The sequence below is a fragment of the Molothrus aeneus genome, chromosome 27 (assembly GCF_037042795.1).
Source record: "Molothrus aeneus isolate 106 chromosome 27, BPBGC_Maene_1.0, whole genome shotgun sequence".
NCBI classification, from domain to species: domain Eukaryota; kingdom Metazoa; phylum Chordata; class Aves; order Passeriformes; family Icteridae; genus Molothrus; species Molothrus aeneus.
Genome location: NC_089672.1, coordinates 3,067,002 through 3,089,698, shown reverse-complemented (window position 1 = coordinate 3,089,698; position 22,697 = coordinate 3,067,002). Strand labels below are relative to the sequence as shown.

Genomic DNA, 22,697 nt, shown 5'->3' with positions numbered 1-22,697 from the left:
CCTTTTTGTTCCCTGCTTCCTTGGGGTGGCTTTCCTTTGCCTTACCTGAGATACAGACACTGTCTCTTGAGTGATGGCACTTTCACAGCACTCCTGTCACTGCAATCTCCTGTGCTCTTTCTGTCCCTTTCCAGGCTGTGCTTTTGTAAAGTTCTCATCTCACACAGAGGCTCAGGCAGCAATCCACGCCCTCCATGGCAGCCAGACAATGCCCGTGAGTATAAGGCCAGGGGACCTTCCCTCTTCCTAATCCTTGTCCCATTTCCCTGTTCCAGGGACCTCCCCACGCTCTCCAGAAAACCACAGCAGGTTCAGCAGCAGTGTCTGGTGTGGCTGGGAGCTGTGTGGGTTTGTGTGTGCTCCACTCAGCGACCATCCTGTCCCTTGGGCTGCTCTTTGTGCCTGTGTTCCTCCAGACTGGGAGGGACAGCACTCACAGCTGTAAAAGCTGAATAAAAAGAGAGCCAAAAATCAGGCCATGGTTTTGTCTTGGAAACAGCTGCTTGTTCAAAACTGAGCAGGGTGAAAGCTCAGTTCAGCCAACATGGGTGGTCAGGGCTTCAGTGTCTGAGCACTCCTGGGCTCCTCTGATTTATGCAGTAGGGGAGACCCCTGGGATGGGCTGGGTGTGGGTGGGAACCCTTTCTGCCTGTGTGGGGTTGTGTGGCTGGAGCTGTGCAAGTGGAGCTGCAGCTGTGGCCTCATCTCTGGCAATGTCCAGCCTGAATTTGGGGCGCCTCAGGGACAGGACAGTGCCCTGCTGCAGCCAGGAGCTGCTCTGGCAATGTCCAGCCTGAATTTGGGGCACCTCAAGGACAGGACAGTGCCCTGCTGCAGCCAGGGAATTCCCAGCTACCAGGAGCTGCTCTGCCTGTCCAGCCAAGCTCATGGTGGTGCTTGTGGCCATCGATGCCCTGGGTGCTCCTGGCTGCACCATCACCTGCTGAGCACAGCCAGGGATGTGTGCATCCACAGGCAGCTGTGTGAGGTGAAGGGTGTGAGAGGGAAGGGTTGGATGGACAGACAGATGGGGAAAGGCACAGCCCAGGTTCCAGGCAGCTCCCCAGCACTTCCACACCAATATTTGCTCTTCTGCTCCTCTTCCCACTCCTCTCTGCTGCCTGTCCTGCCCCGTCCTCCCTTGCCTGACCGCTCTGGCTGTCCCACGCCTCTTCCTTCTCTCCTGCCTCCTCTGTCTCCTCTCTCTGTGCCTAGGGTGCCTCCTCCAGTCTAGTGGTGAAGTTTGCTGACACAGATAAGGAGAGGACCCTGCGCCGTATGCAGCAAATGGTGGGGCAGCTGGGCATTCTCACTCCATCTCTCTCCCTGCCGTTCAGCCCATACAGCGCCTATGCGCAGGCTGTGAGTATCCACGGGGGAAGGGGGGAATGCAGCCCCTGGGAGAGCTCCCCAGCAGCTGGCTGCCTCCTTTCAGCACTCAGCTGCCTCCTTTCAGCACTCAGCTGCCTCGTCTTGCAGAAATTTTGTGTGGTTTTTCTGCTGGAAATGGAGGGAGGGGCAAGGGAACAGCAAAGATGTTGTCTTGGTTTGGAAAGCCAGGAGGCTGCTAAGGAAGGCAGGAGCCTCCCCTGGAATGGAGAATGTGAACCCTCCCCATCACTCTGAATTGCTATAAATTTTAAATTAAGGGGCTCTCAGGCAAAAAATATGGGAGCAGGAAATAACAGTTCTTTAATAGGGAAAATAAAAGGATAAAATAAACAATGCAGTAAACCAAAACAACACTTCCAGAGTCAGAACCCAGCCTGACACCCTGTGGGTCAGGGTGTTGGCAACAGAACCATTGGAATTGTGGCTCAGCCCTCCTGCAGTGCCAGGGCTGGTTCTGCTGGAGCAGGGATCCTGGAGAAAGGTGCAGTCTCTGCCTCTGGAGATCCAGGGCAAGAGGCAGCTGCTGTTCCTCTGGGCAATCCAGTGCAGAAGCTGTGCTGGTGTTCCAGAATCTCAGATTATATCCAGGTAGGAATTCTTGGCTCCTCCCTCTGGGCTCACATCTCCCAATGGGATGCTGTAGTTCTTATCAGCCATGCAGGGACATTCCATAGCTGTTATCAGCAGGTGTCCCCTCCTGAGGGAGGAGTGAATGTGGTCACTCAGAGAGAGAGATAAGGCAAACTGCCCCATTGACAAAAGATAATCTGCCATACAGATGGTAACAGAAAACATCTTGCATTGCAATCTGGAACAGGTGTGAACCCTGGGATCCCTCCTCCAGAAGGGAGAGCAAAGATGGGGATGGCACAGGAGGAGAAAGAGTCAGTGTGAGGTCAGTGCCTCAGGGGAAAAATAGGAGAACCAAACCCAGTGGAAAGTAAAAGGAAAGGAAGGGAAAAAATCCCCAAAAAGTGTGAGACAAGCTGAGTCTTGAGTCAAGGGGAAAACCAAAACAGAGTCACAGAGCAAGGAGGCTGCCTGGGAGAGCTGGGGCCTCTTCAAAGCGAGCCTGGGACTTCTCTGATGTTGTTGGAGGTGTTGGGAACAGGTCAGTCATGACCCATTTCCTTTGTGTCTTGTTATGAGGAGAGCTCAGAGCATTGGTTCCTGCAATACCAACCTGTGAACCCTTCTCTGGCTCTGGGACACAAATGTGTGTCTCTCTGGGTTTGGAGCAGCAGGAGAGCTCTGGACCCAGCTTCAGGAGTTCATTTCTCTGCTGAAATTCCCAGGAGGGAATTTCAGTGCCCCCAGTGCTGTCCTTGGCTCCCAGGTTCTCTCCCTTGGCCAGTGGGAGTTTGCAAAGTGCTGGAGAGGGAGCAGAGAGCCAGAGGTGTTTCAGCAGCCTGGCTGTGCTTTGGGATTTAGTGAGAGAACCTCCTTGCCCTGGAGGATGGTGGCAATTGCCACTGATGTTCCAGGTAGGTCCCAAACTCAACAAGTCCCAGATCAGCTGTGGTGGAGCATTGTTTGAGCCTCCCTGGTGAGTGTCATTTTCAGGTCTCTGCTGCCAAGTGTAAAGCCCATGGAAGGAGGCTCAGAAATTGCTCAAGGTACAAGAGATTCTCGTGTGGACAAAGAAGTCAAAAGTAGATTCTGTTACTGAGAGTAATTTCCTAGGGGGGAGTGCAAATAAATCTGTTCTTCTTGTGTATGTGGACACCTTCTCCTCTGGCTTCAGCAGCTCCTTGGTGTGCCTTCCTTTCATTCACATGGCAGAGGAGGAACTGCTTCTCAATTGTTGGCTCAATCCTCAAAGATTCCCCAACAACTGCCAAATGCATTTTAAGTGTGTGGCAAGAGTATGGATGAGGAAAAAAAAGGAAATACATATGATGCTCTGTAACTTTGGGGAATTCACAAGCCAGACAAAGAATTGATCCAACACAGATTATCTGAAGAGCCCTTTGTGACCCTGCACCCCCTTTTGCCAGGATCCTTTTCTGTCCAGCCCAGGAGCCAGCTGCACCCGAGGGCAGGATTGTACCAGCCATGAGCTGATGATCCTGGTGTGTCTCCTGCTGCCCTAGAGATGGCCCAGACTCGGGCATGGTGTGGTGGTGAAGGCAGGGAGGGACCACACAGGGAGGTTTTGGTGCCAGGAGCTGCTTTATCAGCTTGAGCTGATAGGAGGAAGAGCAGGGAGAGCTCCCAGACTCAGCCTTTAATGCCCAGGACCCCTGCTGATGCTGAGAAGGCAGTCAGGTCTCAGCTGTGCCCCCTTGCTTGTCTGCATCTTCCTTCTCCTCAGCTGTGTCTGCTGCTGTGTTTCTCTCTGATTCTTCACTGGCCTTCCCTCTGTGACTCTGTTTGGGCTTTCCCCCTGACTCAAGACTCAGCCTGTCTCCCACTTTTTTGAGGATTTTTTTCCTTCTTTTCCTTTTACTTTCCACTGGGTTTGGTTCTATTTTTTCCCCTGGGGCACTGACCTCACACCTGACTCTTTTTCCTCCTGTGCCATCCCCATCTTTGGTTTCCCTTCTGCAGGAGAGATCCCAGCCAGTCCTCACACACCATCAGAGGGAATCAGCCCTTTGGGATTCCACTGACATCTCTGAAAGTGGGGGCAAAAGAGAGGAATTTCCATGCTGAATCTCCTTATGCTTCCTCAAAATGCTCTGCCATGGGCAGCCCTTGGCAGCTGGGACCTCTGGTGGGCCAGGGCTCAGGGGAAGCCCAAAATCCCTCAAGCCTTCCTCATTTTGGGCTTGGAGGAGGAAATGCTGCACCCAGGGTCCCTCCAGGGCTGGGAGATGCAGCTGAGCATTCTGGATTCTGAGCATTCTGAGCATTGTGGATTCTGAGCATTGTGGATTCTGAGCATTGTGGATTCTAAACATTCTGAGCATTCTGGATTCTGACAGTTCTGGATTCTGAGCTTTCTGAGCATTCTGGATTCTGAGCATTGTGGATTCTGACCTTTCTGACCATTCTGGATGTGGCTGAACCAGACTGAGAGGAGCAAGGGCTGCTGGGGTGAACTGGTGCATCAGAGGCATCACAGTTCTTGTAGCCATAATTTCATACCCAGCAGCTTCCTCTCCCTGTCCCCACAGGATTTGCTGAGTTTCCAAGCCAAAGTGGTCCCCATGGGTTTAGGAAGAAGTTTGGAGCCTGGGTTTGTTTTTGTTTTGTTTTCAGTTGTCTGGTTTAAATTTATATTAATAACCTTCTTCTTCAAAATCTATCTCAAACATGAAATAATCATACAGTAAGTTTAGTCTGAAGTTATTCAGATCTATGCAAATATGCAAAATAAGGTGCTTAAAATGTCAAACAGTGCCTGTTAGCTGAAACTGTATGGAAAAGTCTCATCTAGAAAGTACAACTGGCCAAGCATCTGAAATCAGTTTATTTCAGTGCTTAAATCAGATTTTGATCCCAGGTGCTTCTGTAAATGAGTTCATTTTATTCAACAAGTCAGTTCAGGTGGACTCAGGGAAATGTTTGGGAGCTGAAAAAAATTATCAATACAAAAGAGGCCTGAAGTCTTAAAAAAGAAACTATAGCAATTAACTAAGTGCTTATAATGCTTGAATATGTCTTGTATATCCTAAATCAATTAGTTCCAAACACAAATCATAATTTGTTCACACCTCCCTCCTTTTATTTCTGCTCTTATGGTTCATTATGGTAATTTTATGTAAGTGATGAGAGCAATTCCAGAGTGCCTGTTTGGTGCTGCTGTGGCCTTGGTCCAGGCAGAGTGTGGCACAGAAATGAGGAAAGAGAAGATCAATATTCACGCAGTGAGTAGGAAATGTGGTGGTTCCTGCACCCTGGAGCGGGCACAGGAGCAGGAACTGTGGAACACAGAACTGTGAGCCCAGGGAGCCCAGGTGTCACTGCAGGCCTGGCTCAGGGGCTCCAGGGCTGTGTGGGGGTGAACACAGAGGGATCCAGGGCTTGTCCTGTCTGGAGTGGCACAGGAGTGACCCCCGTGCTGTCCCCCTGCCCCTGAGCCCTGCACTGGGATGGGCTTGGGAGCACTCACCCATCCCCAGAAAGGGCTCCAGCCAATTTCACCCCATGGCTGGGCTGGTTCCAGCTTACAGAGGCAGCCCTGCCATGAAATTTCTCTTTCTTTGGTGCTAAAGCCATGATCAGCTGCTGTGTGAGGAGACTGGGAGGTGTAGCTGGCCACAAACCTCTCACAGTTAGCAGATCCTCCAGCTGAGCCTTACTGACTTCAGCCCTTGGTGAGGGCTGGGTTCTGGAGAGCTCTGGGTTTGTGTGGCAATGTCAGGAAGATTTGTGGTGTTTCCTTGGGTTTTGCCCCCTGTGTCAGCCTTCAGCTCCTCCTGAGGAACTCAGGTTTCCTGAGCCATGCCTGTGCCTCCCCTGCTCTTCTTGCTGGGTGTGAAGACAGAGCTGATAAAGGGCTGGATCATTTGGCATCCAAGTCTTTTTTGCCTCTGCGCTCTGAGGGCATCTTATGCTCCCACTGATGGTCAAATAGGACCAGGAGGATTTTTTTCTTCTCTTAACCCTCCCAACCCTCCCACCCTTCCTTGTGTACTGTGCATCTCTGCCTTGGCAGGTGTGTCATGGCACCACGAGGAGCTGATGTGTCAGGGGACAGCCTGAGCTCAGGGCTCCAGAGCTCTGAGGGCAAAGCAGGGCACGAGAACTGGGCCTGGCACAGAGCTCTGCCCGTGCCAGAGCAGGATCTGCTCGTGGAGGCTGGGCAGAAGCAGAGGGATCTGGGCCCTGTTCCTCGGGGCAAAGCTGTGTTATTAAAAGTGCCACTGTCCTGGCAGAAGTGACAGGGAGAGGGGCCTGTGCCTGGCAGTGCAAGTGGGGAGATGCTGCTGGGTGCCAGGGGCACAGCCCTGAGCTGCTCCCTCCCCTCTGCAGGAGCTCTCAGAGCCCCAGAGGCCTCTCCTGCTGCCCTTGCCCAGCTGGGTGAGCCACAACCCCTCAGGGCTGCTGGCCCATGCAGAGAGGGAGGCATCGGGGTGCCCAGCCATGTCCCTGGCATCTGGGATGCCCCCCTGAGCTGTGTCCCCTGCCTGCAGCACAGGGTGGCTCTCAGGGGTGGCTCTCAGTGTCCCACATTGGCAGGGACAGCAGCTGTGTGAGTACAGGGCTGCAGGGCCCTGGCAGTGGGGGAGCAGAGCCACCACTGCCCACCCCAGCAGCTCTGGTGGTGTCAGAGGAGCAGAGCCACCACTGCCCAGCCCAGAGCTCTGGAGTGCAGCCACCACTGCCCAGCCCAGAGCTCTGGTGGTGTCAGGGGAGCAGAGCCACCACTGCCCAGCCCAGAGCTCTGGAGTGCAGCCACCACTGCCCAGCCCAGAGCTCTGGTGGTGTCAGGGCAGCAGAGCCACCACTGCCCAGCCCAGAGCTCTGGTGGTGTCAGAGGAGCAGAGCCACCACTGCCCAGCCCAGAGCTCTGGTGGTGTCAGGGGAGCGCAGCCACCACTGCCCAGCCCGGAGCTCTGGTGGTGTCAGGGCAGCAGAGCCACCACTGCCCAGCCCAGAGCTCTGGAGTGCAGCCACCACTGCCCAGCCCCAGCTCTGGCAGTGCTGGGGGCAGCTCCAGGGCAGGTGGCAGCCCCTGGGGAGGTGCCAGCCAGGCTGGCGTGCAGAGCCTCCCCCAGCTCGGCAGGGTCCTGGCAGAGGGAGGCCCTGACTGCCCGCTCCTGCCTTGCAGCTGATGCAGCAGCAGACCACGGTTCTCTCCACCTCCCACGGCAGTTACCTGAGCCCGGGCGTCGCCTTCTCGCCGTGCCACATCCAGCAGATCGGGGCCGTCAGTCTCAACGGGCTGCCGGCCACTCCCATTGCACCAGCGTCAGGTGAGGCCTCCCCCAGCAGGGAACTCCTGGCCCAGCACTCACAGGGCCCCCCCGGGTCAGGCAGTTCTGCAGCTCCAGCTCAGCAGCTGCTTTAACTCGCTGCTTTCCAGCAGTGCAGCCTCTGAGCGCAGCAGTCTCTGCACAAATCCCTGCAATGCTCTGACAGCCTCAAATGTTCAGCACATCCTCTTGCCCTGTGGCTGTGCATTCTTGCTGCAGTTTTTGTAAAGGCCTGGGTTCCCAGCACTGCCCTTGGCTCAGCTCAGCAGAGCTGCTGTTCCTGATCCTCACCCCACAGCAATAATGAATGTGGGGTTCAAACCCTGTCAGAGCAGGGTTGTGTCCTGCCCGGTGCTGTGCAAACCCAGATCAAAGATGTTCCCCCAAAGCTCTGATAGCACTCAGGACTGGCAGTTCTTCTCACACTCTTCCCACTAGTGCTGCCTCTTCATTTTGTGAAGGCTCCAGCACCAGTCTGTCATCTCCATGTGCCAAACAGAAGAATTAATGGCTTCAGACACAGCAGTGTTGCCAGGCAGGTGCAAGGGGGGAGCAGGGGCTTTGTGGGACCTTGACTTTCATGGGCTGTCCTCTCTTCTTGTTCTCCAGGGCTACATTCCCCACCTCTCCTGGGAACAGCAGCCATGCCAGGACTGGTGGCTCCCATTTCCAATGGATTCACTGGAGTGGTACCATTCCCAAATGGGCATCCAACCTTGGAAACAGTTTACACCAATGGCCTTGTGCCATATTCAGGTATTGAGAGCAGTAAAAAACCCCATCTGAGGAACTGCAATTAGCTCCTCTTTTCTGGATTCCCCACATTTTTGTAGCTCCTTCCCAGACAGAAACTGAGACTCACTTGGGGGCGAGGGTGGGAAACAACACAACACAAAAATACACAGAATGCACGAGTGATTCCTTTGCTGTGCTTCTGATTGTGTTTTTCTCTGCAGCCCAGAGCCCTTCAGTAGCAGAGACTTTGCACCCAGCCTTCACAGGAGTTCAGCAGTATGCAGGTACCAGCTTCCCTTGTCTCCCTCAGGCCCTTGTGTGGCTGACCAGATCCTCAGGTAAATGCTTTGTTCTGTCTCCTTGGGCTACAGCTGTGTATCCAACCACCACCATCACCCCCATTGCACAGAGCATCCCCCAGCAGCCTCCCATCCTGCAGCAGCAGCAGCGAGAAGGTGAAGATCACACTGGGAATGGGGGTGGCCAGAGGGGTGGGTGGGGTTTGTGGAGCTCATCAGCTGCACAACAGAGCCAAGGGAGAGGAGACAGCCCTGATTTTTGTCCACTGGTCTTTAATGCTGGAGCTGGGGTATGGAAACAACCACGTGTCTGCAGTGAGTGGGAAGGATCACAGGATGTTTCCTGACCTCACATCTGGCCAGATGCTGCCAGGTGCAAAGAGGCCCTGGAACACCTTCCATGCCAAAGGGGATGAGAGTTAGCACCTTCCCAGGGGCAAATAGCAGGGACAGGCCCACAGAGCACCTTCCTGTGCAAAGAGCAGGGACAGGCCCACAGAGCACCTTCCTGTGCAAAGAGCAGGGACAGGCTCACAGAGCACCTTCCTGTGCAAAGAGCACTCATCCCCTCTTTGCTGGTGCCAGAACCACAGTGCAGCCAGTCAAACCAGCCTCTGCAATGTGCTCTCCTCACTTTTCAGCCTTCATAACCTACTGAATTTATTTTCAACTTACTTCAAAACTGGCTTGAATAGAATTTGGAGACAAAGGCATTCTCTCTCTGCACCTGATTGGCAGAGCAAGTGTCAGCAAGGGAGCAGCAAGTGAAGGAGTGCACAGCACCAGGTCCATAAATTGGATGTGTGGCAATCCAGGAGGTTTCCAGTTAAGGCTGTGGCCTCTGGACTGAAGGCAGTGCTGCAGGGAGTGCTGCAGCAGCAGCTGTAGGGCTGGGACAGCTGTGAGCTCTCACCTCAGCCGATTTCCTTCCAGCAAAACAGCACCCAGACACTCACAGAGTCCCTACACCCTGTGTAGGAACTGGGCAAGCTTTGAAAGAGAATCTGCTCTCCAGAAACCCTGATTTTGTATAGAGTCTCCCAGTTGCTCTTCAGGAGCCCTCAGATCCCTTGATGGACCAGTGGCAGGGACAAGCAAGGGGAGGCCGGAGCAGAGGGAGGCAGTGCTGGGGCTCTCCTCCAGTGCTGTGCTGTGAGTTGAGCCCATTTCTCTTCCCCTGCCCTTTGGGGGCTTTCTGTTTTGTCCTTCTCCATCACCCCCACACCTGCAGGTCCTGAAGGCTGCAATCTCTTCATCTACCATCTCCCCCAGGAGTTTGGAGACAACGAGCTGATGCAGATGTTCCTGCCCTTTGGCAATATCATCTCCTCAAAGGTGTTCATGGATCGTGCCACCAACCAGAGCAAGTGTTTTGGTAAGTGCAGGCAAGGGAAGCGTGATCAATAACAATGACACACTGGGCATGGCACCAACAGTGCCATTGTCACCCATCTTGTGTCCTTCCTTCAGGTTTTGTGAGCTTTGACAACCCATCCAGTGCACAGACTGCTATCCAGGCCATGAATGGCTTCCAGATTGGCATGAAACGCTTGAAGGTGCAGTTGAAACGGCCCAAGGATGCCAACCACCCCTACTGACAGCAGTGAGCAAGCAGGAGTCACTTCTGCAGCACAGGTAAAGGGTCCCCAGCAGGGCACAGCTCTGGCCAGGCCCCAGCTGCTCCCTGCAGAGTGGGAGGCCAGCAGTGGAGGCAGTGACAGCTGGTGGGGCACGGGGTGACCAGAGCAGGCCTGGAGATGATGGCCAGCTTCAGCAATCATCAGTCAGGGAAATCTGTGGCAATGGGGCAAGCCCAAAGCCAAGCCAGAAAGTCAAGATCAGGGTCAGGTCTGGGGAAGGTGAACAGGATCAGAGTTCAGTGATGGCCAGGCAGGTCTGTAATGACAATAACAAACATGGAGCAGGGGTTGGAGTCAGTGATGAGATCCATGGGCAGGACAGGTCCATGGGCAGCTGGGGACTGGCACTTCCACACTGTGTCAGACAAGGGCTGGTGGCACAGGGCTGTGAGGAGACTGCTGGAGCTGTGGGCAGTGTGGGCAGTGCAGGTGGGGCTGGTCAAGTTCATCAAGGCCTGTGAGTGCCCTGACAGGCAGATGGTTCCAGTGACCTGTTTGTGCTCTAAGCAAGGTTTTTCTGTGCTGTCCAACTGCTCCCAAAAAGCTTTTGACTGCCTAAAAAGGTATTAAACCCCAGCAGTTTTCAGCTGTTATATGGGCCCTGAAGTTAGTGCTTTCTGGGGTGAGAAGAGACAATCCCATGATTCACAGGGATCCCAGAAAAGCAGAGAAAAGGTGAGACCCTTGAAGGGCTGCTGTCCAAGAGCCAGCTCCTGCCAGCCCACAGATGGGAAGCAGGGGGGGGCTGATCTGATCTGGGTCAGAGTCCTTCATGTTTAAGCAGCAGCTCAAAGCCTCAGGTTTGCACAGATGTCCTCCTAATCTCCCAATTCCCTCCCTCCTCCATTTCTGTTCAGGTGAAGGGAAAGTCCAGAGGAAGAATTTCTGCTTCAGGTTGATTTTCAGAGAGGCCAGTAAAATTTATCGACTCTTTTGACACCACCCCTTTCCTTCCTCGGCTTCCCACCTTTCCCACCCCATCTTCCTCCTCCCCTCCTCTCCAAGACATGCAATTAAAGAGAAGGCTCAATATCTGCCCAGGAGGAAGATTCTTGCCACGCCTGGACTCGCATTTTTGCTGCTAACGTGGTGCAAAGCAAAGGGACCAGCAAACCAGCAGCCCCTGGGGCACGGAGCTCTTCCTTGGGGGTGTGGCTGGAGAACATGGACCAAGCAAACCCATGGTGTGTCTCTAGGTTACTGCAGTGATGTTTGGAAATTTATTTCCGTCCCTCCCTCCCTCCTGCTCTGTTTCTGGCCCTTTCATAGATAACTATAAATATATACAGTCTATTTTTTTTTTAAACTAGCTCACAGGACCAAACTTTTCCATTCAGAGAGTGACTGCTTGCAAGAGGTATTGGAAATGAGGGGTTTGCCTTTGCAACAGTGTCTTCTCAGCATGAACTGCAGATAGGCCTGAACATTTTGGAGAGAGGGAGCTGGGGGTGGGTTGGGGAGAGAGAGAAAGAGAGAGAGAGGGAGAGCACATCTCTCTGCTCAACATGAGCAAAAAGGAGAAATACATTCCTCCAGGATTAGGGCACAGTCATCTGCTCAGCTTGAGTCACTCACCCACCTTAGCACCAGCCTGGTTCAGGATCTGGAGAGCTCTGTCTTACCTTTCCAAGGGCTTCTGCAGGAAAAGCTCCTGGGATGTGGTGCCAGCCCCTGCCCTGAGCACTCGGTGGTCAGGCTGAAAGCACAGGAAACCAGTCCCTTACTGAGAGGAGCTGCACTGCCTCCCCACTCATGGCACAGATCCGTGCTGCACAGCTCTCCATGGCAACTGCATTTTCCTGGTGAAGGCAGGAGGAGATGAGAGAGCGTGAGCAGATGCACAGGAGGCTCCCAGGGGCTCACACTGCCTCCCTGTGTCGGATGCCAGCACTGGGCACTTTCCTGCCAGGTGCCACAGGATGTTTTCTCCCTCTGCATTCAGCAGGAGGACTCTCCTCATGCACCCACTGCAAAGCTTTCCCCAGCAGATGCAAGGAAAATGGGATGAAAGAGGGTTCCATTCTGGGATTTTCCCCCCAGCACCCCCTCCAAGAGACAGATTTTACATTATGCAGCATATACATATATATATACACACATATATATATGTAGGACAGCTCTGTACACTATATACACAAAGTCTAAAGCACAGAATGTAGTTCAGAACTGGATTTTAAAAGATCCCCTGGGAGTGGGGGGTGTGTGTCATCCTGACAAGGCACATCCCTTGAACAGTGTGGAACAGTCTCTTCAAGTTTCTACAAAAGTAAGGAAAGGAAAGCAAGGCAGAACAGACCAACAAACCCCAGAGTGATTAGGAATGAACGATTTCAATAGTCAGAGTTTGATAAGGTACCACAAACATTGGTGTGTGTGTGAGGGTGTGTGAGCACATTGAAATAGGGACGAGAGAGTTGGTGGGGCAAAGTTGGTGCAATTGCTACTGAAGTGAGCTATGGGGATTTTGGAGAATCTCGGCCAACTCTCATTCTCCTCCAGTTTGCCCTTTGTTCAGGTGTTTGTGGCACAGCCCTTTAAGTACCTTCAGATCTCCTCAACCACCCTTCTGTGTCTGATGCTGAGAGTTTATGAGAGGTGAATGAAGCTGTGAGAGTCTGTGTGTTTCTATAGTCCATGTTTACTTATTGTAAATACCATTTTTATACTTAACATCTATTATGTATGTGATTTGTATAATGTACTTTATTTCTGCTACAAGTAATTTCATGAAGTTTAAACTTAGTCTAATTTTGAACAAAACAAAAAAAAAAGAAAAAATATGAACAAATGCAAAATGGGAAAAAACAAAGGACTTTGGGAATCCTAGGTCAAGCTGGTTTAAAACAAGCATTTACAGTTTCTTCCATCACAGTTACTGACGTGACTGTACAATGTTACAGGTGCGATACAAGCTTTGTCAATGTCAAATTCCTCACTCTGGTAAAAAAAAAATCCTAAATTTATTTAATAAAAGTTTTACTTGCTAAGTAACTGGGACTCTATTTCATATTCTTGGTTGTACCTGCTTTTAGGCAGTGCTTACACTTGAACTCATTGCCAAAGCCCTGGGCTGATTTACCAGTTCACATGGGGTCAGCACCAGGCCTTGGCCCACAGAGTCCAGGGGACCAATGTTTCATCACAGAGGAAACATCAACACATAACACCAACACATTCAAAACCTGTTTAATTAAAATAGAGAGAAAAATTCTGCTTAGAGGAAGCAAGAGGGTTCATGGTATCCGAAATGAAGTAGGGGAGGAGGAGCTAGAGCCATTGCAGGACATCCTGTGCAGACAGGGCTAAAGCTGGGGCTGGGCAGAGGCTGGATGCAGCCAAAGCACACGAGGGTGAGGCTGGAGGAGGGGAGGAAGGCTGAGGCAGAGTGAACACGGCAAGGTCTCTGACTGATGGGCAGCAGCAGCAGAGGCCTGGCTGGAGCAGGGTGACAGAGCACGAGGCACCGTAGGAAAAGGGGACTCTGCCAGCACTGCTGCCCTGCTCCTGAGCGACGGCAGTGGTTGAGTGGGTGCTCAGTGGGATGGCAGGAATGGCATTAAAGGGCTAGAGGAGGAGCCTGGGCATCCCTCAGGCACTGCTGGAGTTGTAGAAAGTCCTCAGCACCTGGTTCCCGCTGCTGGGGAACAGAGCCCAGAGGCAGCAGAGCTGCCGCAGCCACGGCGGGTAGAAAATCTCGTGCGCCCGAGCGGCTCCGCCCCGGACGATGGCGAGCGCGGCCTCGGGAGCGGGGGAGGCGCTGATGAGAACTTTGCCCCTGCAAGGCAACGGGCACAGCGTCACCCCAACCTGACTGCACAGCGTCACCCCAACCTGACTGCTCCTGTTCCATCATGAGCACCCCTGGCTGTGCCCAGGCAGGTGCAGTCTCCCCACAGCCTCTTAGACAGAGCTGCTGTGCGTTTCTTTGCATGTTTTCAGGAAGAGAGGTGTTCCTGCAGACAAACACACACCTGGTGTTCTCCAGGGCTGACTCAGTGGCGATGAGGCCCAGGATGCACAGGGTGACTGCCACATCCCTGTTCTGCATGATGAGCTCGTGGCGCAGGGAGCTGAAGAATCCATCCAGAGCAAACTTGGTGGCAGAGTAAGAAGTGGTGAAGGGAGTGGGCATTTTCCCTGGAAAGGGGAAAGAGAGAATGGAAAACCCCAGGAAAGTGGGTGAAAGAAGGATCCATGGAGAGAAGATGCAGGTTCTGTCATACTCTATCTCAATTCATGTTCTGTTCAGGTGAGTCTCCCTTTATGTAAGTATATTAAAATACATATTACTATATTATTATGTGCTTGTTATAATATTATTATATACTATGAAAAGCACAGTTTAAAAATGGGTTTAGGAATTGAACAACAGAGAAATATGAACAGCACTGGGAATCATTGTTTCCACAAGGCCAGCACTTACTCCAGGTAAAGTCACCAACCTGTGAGGGAAGAAACAACCACCAGAGCACCTCTGTTCTTCTCCAGGGTGGGAAGAGCTGCTGTTGCAAGAGCCACATAACTCAAAAAATTCACCTGGAATGATCAATGTAGACATGGAAAAAGCAAGAGGGTTTGGAAGCATGAGCCAAGAAATTCAATAGAGTGGTCAGAAATGTAAAGGAGCATGGTTTGGAACTGCCTTTTCAAACATCAAATGAGAAAAATCATCTCTAAAGATGGGGGCAAACATTGCATAATGATTCCTAGAATGTAATGATTCTTCTAGGCTGTATGTAAATGTATAAGATTTGCATATTGTACTAGATTGGTTAGTGAAGAAGATTTATTGTAACGGGAACTTTGCTCCCTTACCCCTTTTTACTCCCTTACTCTCTCACCCTCTCATCCTCTCTACCCCTCTCTTCTCTCAGGCCTGCTCTGAGCTGGCAGCTCCTGCACCCAGGCCCTTTAAACCCCAATAAACCCCAAGTTCCTGACCTGGCTTCAGAGATCTCTCGTCTCCATCCATCCCCACCGTGCTACCCCCGACACTCCTACAGCTGGGAGGTTGCAGGGGAGCGGGGAAGTTGCAGGGGAGCAGGGAGGTTGCAGGGGAGCACGGAGGTTGCAGGGGAGCACGGAGGTTGCAGGGGAGCACGGAGGTTGCAGGGGAGCACGGAGGTTGCAGGGGAGCACGGAGGTTGCAGGGGAGCACGGAGGTTGCAGGGGAGCACGGAGGTTGCAGGGGAGCACGGAGGTTGCAGGGGAGCACGGAGGCTGCAGGGGAGCACAGAGGCTGCAGAGGAGCACAGAGGTTGCAGGGGAGCACAGAGCCTGCAGAGGAGCACGGAGGCTGCAGAGGAGCACAGAGGCTGCAGGGGAGCACGGAGGTTGCAGGGGAGCAGGGAGGCTGCAGGGGAGCACAGAGGCTGCAGGGGAGCACAGAGGCTGCAGGGGAGCGGGGAAGCCTCACCTGCAGGGGAGCTGGGAGTTTGCAGGGGAGCAGGGAGGCTGCAGGGGAGCTGGGAGTTTGCAGGGGAGCTGGGAGGCTTTAGGGGAGCAGGGAGGCTGCAGGGGAGCGGGGAAGCCTCACCTGCAGGAGCCAGCGCGTGTACTCCACATCCCCAGCCCACTCCTGGAAGCGGTTGGTGCCGATGTGGTTCAGCACGAGGTAATCCAGGCCCCCTTGGACAGCAGAAGAAGCAGTGACACAAGGAGCCCATCCCTGACCATCAGCCAGGGAGCTCAGAAATGCCAGGAGGGCTCAACCACTCCCTCAGAAGGATGGGAGTGCTTTACCATGAGGACAGGTTACATGTGCTCATCTGGGAGCAGCTTTGGCTGCTCCTCAGGGGTAGAACTGAAAGGAAAACTGTTTGACTTTGACAAGAACTCCCTGAAATGATGTTTCAGCGTGATTCAGGAGCAGAACTTAGCTCTGGTGGTACAGCTATGTCCTTAACACCTTAACACCTTTCTCAGTTCTCTCCTACTAGGACGAGACCTGTGCACGCACCTGAAAGCCAAAGAGATGCTCAGGATGCTTACCCAGCTTTTGGACAGCAAACTGAACCACCCTGTCAGGCTCTGAAGGGGAGGACATATCTGCAGGGATGTAAAATATTTTCTTTGCTCCGAGTGTCAGGCATTTCTCCATCACCTTGAAAAAGAACACACCCCAAGGATTTAATATTTGAAAAAAGATTGGGGGAAAGGGCACCATGAAACACATGCTACAGTCAGTGAAAGTCAGTTCTGGACAGAGACACACACACCTTAATTTAAAGTTTATTGCTGTTTGGGCCATGGAGAGCTCATTCTGCATCCAGACTTTGAAGCTGCATCCTGCAAAGGGTTCCCTCTATTTAACTGTCTGCTTAAACAATCTGCTTGGGACAGGACCAAGATTCACTGGAAAAAACCCAATCTTCTTCAGGAGAAATCTTCTGGAACAAGGATTATGCTTTACATTAAGTTCTTCTCTTTTTTTTCCAAAATAACTGGAAAAGAATTCATCTTTCATAATTCCTTTGCTATGTTGAGTGTGTGAATGTGCCTGACAATGATATGCAGTTTTAGCTTTTTGCTGGAATAATGCCTTCCAGTCATTAGGAACTATTATTATGCTCACTGTCCCCAGCTCACCTTTGGCACCATTTCACAGTCAAGAACTTTCCTTGGAAGTTACACATCCCCACAATTAAAGAGTTACTCTTTCTAAATATTGTCCCATTTCATAAAGATGAAGAAGTCTCATCTGTTTGAGCTGGTCAAAAGGCATTTCACCTACAATAAGTCTTGAGTTTTTAACAAAACAGCTACAAATAAAACAATTTGGACTCTGAAAAGTTGCACAATATTGCCCAGGAATTGTAGAACATGGAGTATCTCAAATTGAAGAGGACCCATAAGGATCATCAAATCCAAATCCCTGCTCCTCACAGGACTCCTTAAACCAAACCTTATCATTAAGGGTGTGGCCCAGATGTTCCTTGAGCTCTGACAGGCTTGGTGCCTGACCACTGCTCCCTGGGGATCTTCATCCAAGGACTCATCACCCTCACAGTGGAGAACAATGTCCAGCCTGACCTTTCCCTGATGCAGCTTCACACCATCCCCTCATATAAATAAATGTTCAGGCAGTTAAAGGCTCAGGCACTGAATTTGTATTTTCTTGTACAGGCCAAATTCTCTTCTGGATTTATACTTGACAGTTCTGAAGGAAAATCTTTTATGCTGACAACTCATTTTTTTGTTGGTTTGGTAAAAGCCTGAATCTCTCCCCCATACAAGGGGGAGATGTCTTCCCCCATACAAGGATGAGGTTCTTACCTTCTGCAGCACAGCTTCCCTCCTGGCAGTCAACACAATTTCAGCTCCAAATCTGGCATAGTGATATGCTATCTGCTCTCCAATCCCAGCACTGGCTCCAGTCACGAGAACACGGGCACCAGACAGGCTCTCTTGTTATGGGAAAGAGAATAAAAGATACAGAAGTAAGTGAAGAAAGCAGGAGAGGAGCTGCCCTTAACTACTGGCAGAGCTTTAAAGAAGAAAGATGCACCTGAGTGCTCAAAATTCCTGGTGCTTCTGCAAAGCTAGAAGGGGCAGGACTGGTGATGCAATGACATGATGATGTCACAGGGCCTAGCCTGGGTTGCTAGACCAAAATCTTTCAAGAACCAAGTTGTTTTTCACCTTCTGAGAAGCTGTACAACATAAACCAGAAAAACAGGCTATGCACCTTCTGCATATCATCTACTCTTTGCCATCAGCCCTCTTGGGCCAGGCACTGCACACCTCTAGAGATGGTTCTTGAATTTGAACCAAGGAATTTACAACCAAAACATAAAAAGAACAAGGCAGTAGCAAAGTGCCATTTTTCCCCCACAGAGACAGCAGGATCCCTGCTCTTAGACCATTTCATCTTTCTCTTTGTTTCAAGTTTCCCCTTGTTTTGGGGAATGGAACATTGCTATGGGGCCACCAACTCTAGTAAGACTATGGGCAGGAATGAGACCATCGGTTCAAGTTTGGAAATTCAACCTCTTCCCTTGTGTGACTTATATTTTAGCTTGAAATCATCCCCCTGGCAAGCCTACCTGGGTTAAAGTCGTCTTTCCAGAAGAAAGCTATGAGCCCAGCTACAAACCCTGTAGCACAAAGCACTTTTCCAATTGGCTTCATTTCCCTCCAAGCTGTGAGGAACAAAGTGAAGTGTTGAAGCTGAGCACTTCAGCCAAAATAATACCGTGTTCTCCTTCCTCTGCTGCCTGGAGCCAGCCTGGGCGAGGCTTTTGTAGAACCGAGAGCCCACCTGAGGGGTCTCTCCCCCGGGAGCCACAGCCACCTTGGTCAAAAATAAAAATTACCTTTCACCGGCAATTCCCACAGCCCTCTGCACTCAGAGCCTACAGGAGAAAAAAAAAACCCCTCGTGTCTAATCTTAGAGAGCTCTTAATTCATTAAAGACTAACGACAGCTGGCAGCAGTGACCCCAAAGCAGCGGGATCTCGGGAGGGAGGCGGCGGCAGAGCCCACAGGACGGAGCCGTGTCTGGATAAGAAGAGCAGCGGGATGAGCCGCTCCGCCACCACGCTGCGACACAGAGCGACAACACGGGCGGCGGGTACAGCGCCACAAAGGCGCAGGAGCCACATTCGGCCCCCTCACGCCCCTCAGCTCAGCTCAGCTCAGCCCAGCCCGGCCCCCTCACGCTCCTCACACCCTCAAGTCCTGCCCGGCACCCTCACAGCCTCAGCCCTGCCCGGCTCCTTCAGCCCTGCCCGACCCCCTCACATCCCTTAAGTCCTGCTCGGCCCCTTCAGCCCTGCCCGGCCCCCTCACACCCTCGGCTCGGCTCGGCTCGGCTCGACCCTGCCCGTCCCCTCACGTCCTCAGCCCTGTCCGTCCCGCTCACGCTCCTCAAGCCCAGCCCAGCCCTGCCCTCAAGCCCTGCCCGGCTCGGCCCGGCCCCCCTCACGCCCTCAATCCGGCTCGGCCCCTCACGCCCCTCACGCCCCTCAAGCCCTGCACGGCCCTGCCCTGCCCGTCCCTCTCAAGCCCCTCACGCCCCTCAAGCCCTGCTCGGCCCGGCCCTGCCCTGCCCGTCCCTCTCAAGCCCCTCACGCCCCTCCCGCCCCTCACGCCGGCGGCGCGGGCGGGGCCGCGCGCGCACGTGACGGTTCCGGCCCCGCCGCCGCCATGGCCGCCCGCCTGCTGCCCGCTGTCAAGTGAGTCCCGCAGGCCCTGCCCGCCCTCCCGGCCCGGCCCTCCCGCGCCCTCCGCAAGGAGCTTCCCCTCCGCACTCCCCGCCCGGCCCTCAGTGCTCAGTGCCGCTGTCCCCGGCCCGTCCCCAGGCCCGCGGCCTCCCTGTGCCTCGGCTGTGCTCGCCTCGCTCCGCGCCCTTGGCCTCGCCTGCCCCCGCGGCTCCCCGGCTGTGTCTGCACAGGCCGGGAGGGCCCCGCCGCTCTCTGCGGGCGGATACGGACACGTAACAAACCCGGGAGTAGCGCGGGGCTCGGGGCTGCACGGGTATCCTTGGGGGCCAGCAGCGCATTTCAGCAGAGAAATCGCTTTTATCCAAAATGCATGTGAATGCACGACTTTAAAAATTAATTCTCTCTTCTCAGCTCTCTTGTATCTGCCCTATGTCCTATTACTGCAGTACCGCTGTCTGCCAAGTTTTGCTGTTTTTTTTTAAAAGGGAAAACATCTCTCTGCGAGTCTGGGAAAATCGCTTACCTCAGATCTCTTATTTATAATAGAAATGCCAATAAATGCCAAATATTCTCTTCCCATCTTCCCTTGTGTACGTTGCCATCACAGCTGTAGAACTGGTGACTGCACATCGTGCAGGGAAACTTTAAAAGCCTCGGCAGTGCAAAAGCCGTGGCCAGGTGTTCACTGGGCTGTAAAGATATTGGTGTCTGTCAGATTTATGAGATAAATATCAGATTTATCAGGAAGAATGAACATGGATGGCTTGCTCGCTGCAGAACCCTTTAGTTGCTTTTAGCAGAGGAATATGGCAGTGATTCTCAGGCTTTAAAAAGTGGCACACGCTCTTGAGGAACGTGACACTTTCTCATTTTTATATTGTAAACCATCACTGATAAAATGTGAATTAGGAGTAGTTTCAAGGGGCTGACAGGAAATAGTTGTCCTGGGAAGGCAAGGAACAGAGGAAGACATTTTTTCTGCTGATTTTTACTTACAGTAAGACATGAGGTTTCTTTATTGCTACTTTCTTTGGCAGTCACAACCACTGAGAGAGATGCACTGATGGTCAGAACAGGAACTGAACTGTTGTGCTTTCAATTCTTTCAGGTTTCTGGTCAAAGGAGGCCTGGCTGGAGCTGCTGTGTACGTGGCATATGACCAGGGGCTGCTGGGCAGTGGCAGAGAAGGTGCTGAAGCACTGAAGAAAGCTCAAGAAACGCTGCCTCCAGCTATCCAAGAGTGGACAGATTACCTGGGCTGGGAGGTAAGGGCTGCTCAGGTGATGCCTGCAACACAAACACCTCCCCTGAATCAGGAAGAGAAAATGTGGGGGTGATATTCTGATTACAGTGAGGCTGGCAGGAGTTTTACTGCTAAAACTGGATTTCACACGGCAAATATTTTGAAGAGGATTGAACTGGAAGGCGAATAAAATGCTAAATTTGGGGCAGAGACGTTGCTCAGAGATGTTATTTCAAAGGAGAGGGGTAAGCAGCCCATGCAGGGTCAAGGGAGGGACTGCAAACATGCTCTGGGAGGTATTGATTGCACTGTGTAGTTTTCTTCTGAAAGATCCTACTGGTTTTTAAGAAAAACAATACAAATATTATCCTCCCAATTTTTCACATTGCCAACAGTTCAAGTTGAATTTAAATTGCTTGAAGAGGCCCCTCCTCTATGAGTAGTTCTTGGTTTGAAAAATCCTCAGAAAATCAGAGGCCTTTGCTGGAAGTTTGAGATTTTTCAAATTACAATTATAAACGAACAGAGACAGCCATGGAGATGCTTTCTCAGGAACACCTAAATAATAAGTTCTACCTTTTGCACCTACTTTAAATTGCAGGAAAAAGCAAAACCCAGACTTTAAGCATCATGTCTGGTCCCTTTTGAGGCCTAGGGAGAGTAGGCACCAAAGTAATTTTGAGATCTGAGGTCAAGAGGCTTTGCCAAGATGATGTGAATTCCAAGTGAAACCCCTCAAGTGCTGATATTTTGTCTCTCCCTTTATTTCTAGCTCCCATCCACTCCAAAAATTGACTTTTCCCTCTCTGCTTCCTGGAATAAAGGTAAAATAACTGCTCACTAACTGAGTCTGAGCTCAGTCTTTGGCTTTTCAGAAGGGATGAGCATTCCCAGTTATTAGAATTTTAGACATTTTTGTTTGAAGGCCAAACCTATAAATACCAGTAATTAATACCTACACTAGGTTATAAATACCTAGTAATATATAGGTTTTATGGTGCAGAAAAGAGTCTTTACTTAATTGTGGGGAAACACAATCCACAAATAACTGTGACATGTCCAGCATCACCCATGGAGTGTGGCAAGGCCAGAAATAAAACAGGACTTAAACAAAGAGCTGAGCTCAGTCCTGTAATTGTCTTAGCCCATGTACAGACCCTGAAGTTGGAATTTCTGTGTCACAAACGCTCAGGGCTTAAAGAGATCGACAGTGGTGGTGTTGGAAATTGGGAAATTTGGCTTGAATGATGATTTTGGGGTAATTCTTCTCTGCTTTGCTTGCAGGAGTGCACACAGTCATGTCTGCCTTGTCTGCAGCTCCCAGCAGGGCCTGTGAGTACACAGTGGAAGGCTGGAAATACGTGAAGGATCTTGTGAAATGACCACGTTCTCCAGAGCTCAGGATTCCCTCCTTCCCCACCTCTGGAGGGCAGCTCAGCCGTTTAAGGGCTACAATAAAAGACTTTGGTGGAACTTCCATTTGTATTTGGGTTGGTTTTAGCCTGCAGAGTGGAAGGATTGCTTTGTCTTAGCACTGATCCAGGGCTCCAGGAATCACAGGTATTTGTGATGAAGTGATGGCCATGTGCTGAGAACAGCTTCTGTTCTAAAACTTGGAAACAAAATAGATTATTCTGAAGCTGAATTAATCTTGAAGAGAAATGCCATCTCATTCAAACCAAGCCAACAAGAGTTCAAAAAATTTTTTTAAAATCCAAGGTAACAGTAAAAGATGCTGTAAAAGGTGGCCTAGGAGGATTATATAACACAGGAGAGAGTAACTGAGCAAAGTTTATCTGCATGAAACCTTTTGTTAGCTTGCACCATGGCCCAGTTGGCAGACTGTGCACATTTTCATTTTAATGTGGATGAAAACTTTCACAAGGTCACTTTTCAGTCACAGGTTTTGCTTTTCCCTGCAATATAAAGTAGGTGCAAAAGGTAGAATATATAATTTAGGTGCTCCTGTCACTTTTCACAGGCAAATATAAGGAGGGCACCACTTGTAAAATAAAGATACAAATGGATTCTGTGTTTTTAACTCTCTCTGATAGGATTGTTGTCATTTAGAATGTGCCAAAACACAGCTGCAGAACAGGGAACAGCAGGATGAGTCCTTACTCAAATCAGGAAGCAAATATAGAACATGAGGATGAAGAAGGATTTGCAGTTTTGTTTCCTTTTTTAACAAATAGATAAACGATGAAGCCAACTGCCCAGAGATTGCAGAGGATTTGGCTAAGATGCAAATGCCTTTACAAAGTGCTTAAGTTAATTCCTGAGGGATGGGTCCATCAGCAACTCTTAACCCTGATGCTCCAGATGGAAGCCTCAAGCTCAGTAAAGCCTGGAGTTGTGTC

The 22,697-nt window shown here is 51.4% G+C and overlaps 3 protein-coding genes across 6 annotated transcripts in view; 2 read left to right on the top strand and 1 right to left on the bottom strand.

The window, feature by feature from the left end:
- The window catches only part of CELF5 (CUGBP Elav-like family member 5), a 41,055-nt gene extending 28,134 nt beyond the window's left edge, over positions 1 to 12,921 (top strand). For both annotated transcript variants that reach the window (XM_066566193.1, XM_066566192.1), the window contains exons 5-13: positions 135 to 214; positions 1,216 to 1,362; positions 7,112 to 7,256; positions 7,866 to 8,012; positions 8,213 to 8,275; positions 8,363 to 8,446; positions 9,522 to 9,665; positions 9,761 to 9,925; positions 10,788 to 12,921. In XM_066566193.1, the coding sequence (XP_066422290.1) occupies positions 135 to 214; positions 1,216 to 1,362; positions 7,112 to 7,256; positions 7,866 to 8,012; positions 8,213 to 8,275; positions 8,363 to 8,446; positions 9,522 to 9,665; positions 9,761 to 9,888 (938 nt within the window). In that variant the 3' untranslated portion in view covers positions 9,889 to 9,925; positions 10,788 to 12,921. The remainder of the gene's footprint in view (positions 1 to 134; positions 215 to 1,215; positions 1,363 to 7,111; positions 7,257 to 7,865; positions 8,013 to 8,212; positions 8,276 to 8,362; positions 8,447 to 9,521; positions 9,666 to 9,760; positions 9,926 to 10,787) is intronic.
- A 179-nt stretch (positions 12,922 to 13,100) lies between these two features.
- On the bottom strand, positions 13,101 to 18,667 carry HSD11B1L (hydroxysteroid 11-beta dehydrogenase 1 like). Of its 3 annotated transcripts, XM_066566195.1 has the most exons (8): positions 18,246 to 18,657; positions 17,976 to 18,071; positions 17,206 to 17,336; positions 15,922 to 16,033; positions 15,467 to 15,558; positions 14,373 to 14,466; positions 13,902 to 14,067; positions 13,101 to 13,705 (listed from the first exon to the last, which is right to left on the bottom strand). In XM_066566195.1, the coding sequence occupies exons 2-8, from the start codon at positions 18,058 to 18,060 to the stop codon at positions 13,519 to 13,521; spliced, it is 867 nt and encodes a 288-aa protein (XP_066422292.1). In that variant the 5' UTR covers positions 18,061 to 18,071; positions 18,246 to 18,657; the 3' UTR covers positions 13,101 to 13,518. The 3 variants fall into 3 exon arrangements, with proteins under 3 accessions (XP_066422292.1, XP_066422291.1, XP_066422293.1); XM_066566194.1 differs by having other exon boundaries at positions 17,976 to 18,656; XM_066566196.1 differs by lacking the exon at positions 13,101 to 13,705 and having other exon boundaries at positions 13,958 to 14,067; positions 14,354 to 14,466; positions 17,976 to 18,667.
- A 371-nt stretch (positions 18,668 to 19,038) lies between these two features.
- MICOS13 (mitochondrial contact site and cristae organizing system subunit 13) lies at positions 19,039 to 22,364 on the top strand. Its single transcript, XM_066566556.1, has 4 exons — positions 19,039 to 19,106; positions 20,203 to 20,359; positions 21,110 to 21,161; positions 21,622 to 22,364. Exons 1-4 carry the CDS (start codon positions 19,078 to 19,080, stop codon positions 21,717 to 21,719), a joined length of 336 nt encoding a protein of 111 aa, XP_066422653.1. The 5' UTR covers positions 19,039 to 19,077; the 3' UTR covers positions 21,720 to 22,364.
- The last annotated feature ends 333 nt before the right edge of the window (positions 22,365 to 22,697 follow it).